Source organism: Mus caroli, chromosome 8, assembly GCF_900094665.2.
Source record: "Mus caroli chromosome 8, CAROLI_EIJ_v1.1, whole genome shotgun sequence".
NCBI lineage: Eukaryota > Metazoa > Chordata > Mammalia > Rodentia > Muridae > Mus > Mus caroli.
This window is the reverse complement of record NC_034577.1, coordinates 20,408,542-20,410,897: the sequence shown is the minus strand read 5'-3', so window position 1 is coordinate 20,410,897 and position 2,356 is coordinate 20,408,542. Positions and strand designations below refer to the sequence as shown.

The 2,356-nt window shown below is 48.6% G+C and overlaps 1 protein-coding gene across 1 annotated transcript in view; it reads right to left on the bottom strand.

Annotated features, from left to right (window-relative positions):
- Nucleotides 1–284: 284 nt before the first annotated feature.
- Kcnu1 (potassium calcium-activated channel subfamily U member 1) overlaps nt 285–2,356 on the bottom strand; it is an 88,868-nt gene continuing 86,796 nt past the window's right edge. The window contains exon 27 of the mRNA XM_021170242.1: nt 285–626. Coding sequence (XP_021025901.1) covers nt 326–626 — 301 coding nt within the window. The 3' untranslated portion in view covers nt 285–325. The remainder of the gene's footprint in view (nt 627–2,356) is intronic.

Here is a 2,356-nt window from a genome sequence, read left to right as displayed (position 1 = left end):
TCCCCTGCTTTGACAAGATCCCAACATCTCATAATACTTTACTAAACACATGCCCTGTCTTAGGCATGTACCTAGGTCTTACTCAGCGACACATGAGTGCCAGTTCCAGCTGGCATCTATCCAAGAGGAGGACTTGTTAATTCAGCTCAAATGAAACCATCTGTGCTCAAGGAAAGAGAGCAATGAACTTCAGTACCGTTTATCATGGGCATCTTTATTCATCACACCAGATTCACTTGGATAAGATGGTCCCTTCCACAGCACCGTGGGCTTGCCGACTCGTCGACCACTAAGCAACTGGCACAAAAATAGCATGTTTCTGTTTTTATTTTTCTTGAACAATATCACTGGCACCTAACGTGTCCAAAGGATAGACTCGGGAGTTGTGCTGAGACCACCTCTCTCCCGTGTCGTCGACTGGGTAAAGATGGTGGGACTCGTCGGCATGGTGCGAATTGAAGAAATTCGACTCCTGGGCCAATGGCGTCGCGTTTGTAGAGTTGTCTTGAACCTGAATTGAAGAGCTGCTGTCTGATTTGCCACAGGTGGTACTGAAAGGGATGGCACAAAACACGAGATCTGAGGGCAGCAGGTGGCACTCATTGGATGGCCTGGTGATCACAAACCTGTGAGGTGAAACCAAGGATGGATTCTGAGACTGCAGTTTAGAAAGCGTAGCTACAGCAACACCCCACATAAAGAGGGCGTTTTCCTTTCTGCATCGGTGCACAACAATAGGAGAGGCACTGGAGGAGACAGCAGGGGCTTGACCTTCATCTCCCTGCAATAGGCCCACCTTGCATAGCATCGGAACTCTCTGCAGGCGGCTGTTATCATTATTTTCATGAGAGGAATGAGACTGTATCTGGGATAGCTCACCTCTGTGGGGTTTTCTTACCCTCGGTTTATCTGCTTTCAGTATATATACTGAACTTTCAACCAGCACCGTTCTGACCACTGAGGCAAAGTGTGGTACAAGGTAGAGAGACCTTGTCCAATGGCAGACACCTGCCCCACAGGCACAAGGCCCAACCATAAAACTGCAGACAGACAGACAAAAGCAAGCTTAGTACTTGATGGTGGAAAAGCTCCTTTGACCAAAGGAACTGAAGGATACAGTTTACTCTTTACAATGTGCTAGTGTTCCAGATTATATATATATATATATATATATATATATATATATATATATGATCTTAGCCTGATGTGTATGTCACAGAAATTTCACACAGAATGCAAGCCTGGCCAAAGACGTAAGTACTAAAACACCCAAATTTTTAAGCTAAATTAATCTGCAAGAAAACCTACAGCCTGGACCTCCCTGAGAAGGCTGTAGGAAGCAAGACACCTCAACAAGATATCAAGTTTGCAGCCAGTCTCAACCGGTATGAAGTAATAGCCAGGACTCAGGACCAAAAAATAGGCAGTCTGACCTTGCATGACTTACCTGCTGTTCTTCACGGCTATCCAGCTGGTAGTCTACGAATGATCTACCACCAGTTGTCTGTGGGCCTGATCACTTCTAAATGACACTTAGCACAACTGTACTCTTCTCTCCTCCATCTCTCTCTTTACTGCATCTCTCCTCCATCTCTCTCTGCATTGTGGCCCTTCTCCATCTCTCTCTGCACTGTGTCCCTCCTCCATATCTCTCTGCACTGCATCCCTCCTCCATCTCTCTGCACTGTATGCCTCCACCATCTATTTATACACTGCGTCCCTCCTCAATCTCTCTCTTCACTGCATCCTTCCTCCACCTCTCTCTGCACTGTATCCCTCCTCCATCTCTCTCTGCACTGCATCCCTCCTCCATCTCTCTGCACTGTGCCCCTCCTCCATCTCTCTGCACTGTGCCCCTCCTCCATCTCTCTCTGCACTGTGCCCCTCCTCCATCTCGCTGCACTGTGTCCCTCCTCCATCTCTCTCTGCACTGTATGCCTCCACCATCTATCTCTACACTGCGTCCCTCCTCAATTTCTCTCTTCACTGCATCCTTCCTCCACCTCTCTCTGCACTGTATCCCTCCTCCATCTCTCTGCACTGTGCCCCTCCTCCATCTATCTGCACTGTGTACCTCTTCCATCTCTCTCTGCACTGTGCCCCTCCTCCATCTATCTGCACTGTGTACCTCTTCCATCTCTCTCTGCACTGTGTCCCTCCTCTATCTATCTGCACTGTGTACCTCTTCCATCTCTCTCTGCACTGTGTCCCTCCTCTATCTCTCTCTGCACTGTGTTCTTCCTCCATCTCTCCCGGCACTATGTCCCTCCTCCATCACTCTGCACTGCGTCCCTCCTCCATCTCTCTCTGCACTGTGTCCCTCCTCCATCTCTCTCTGCACTGCATCCCTCCTCCA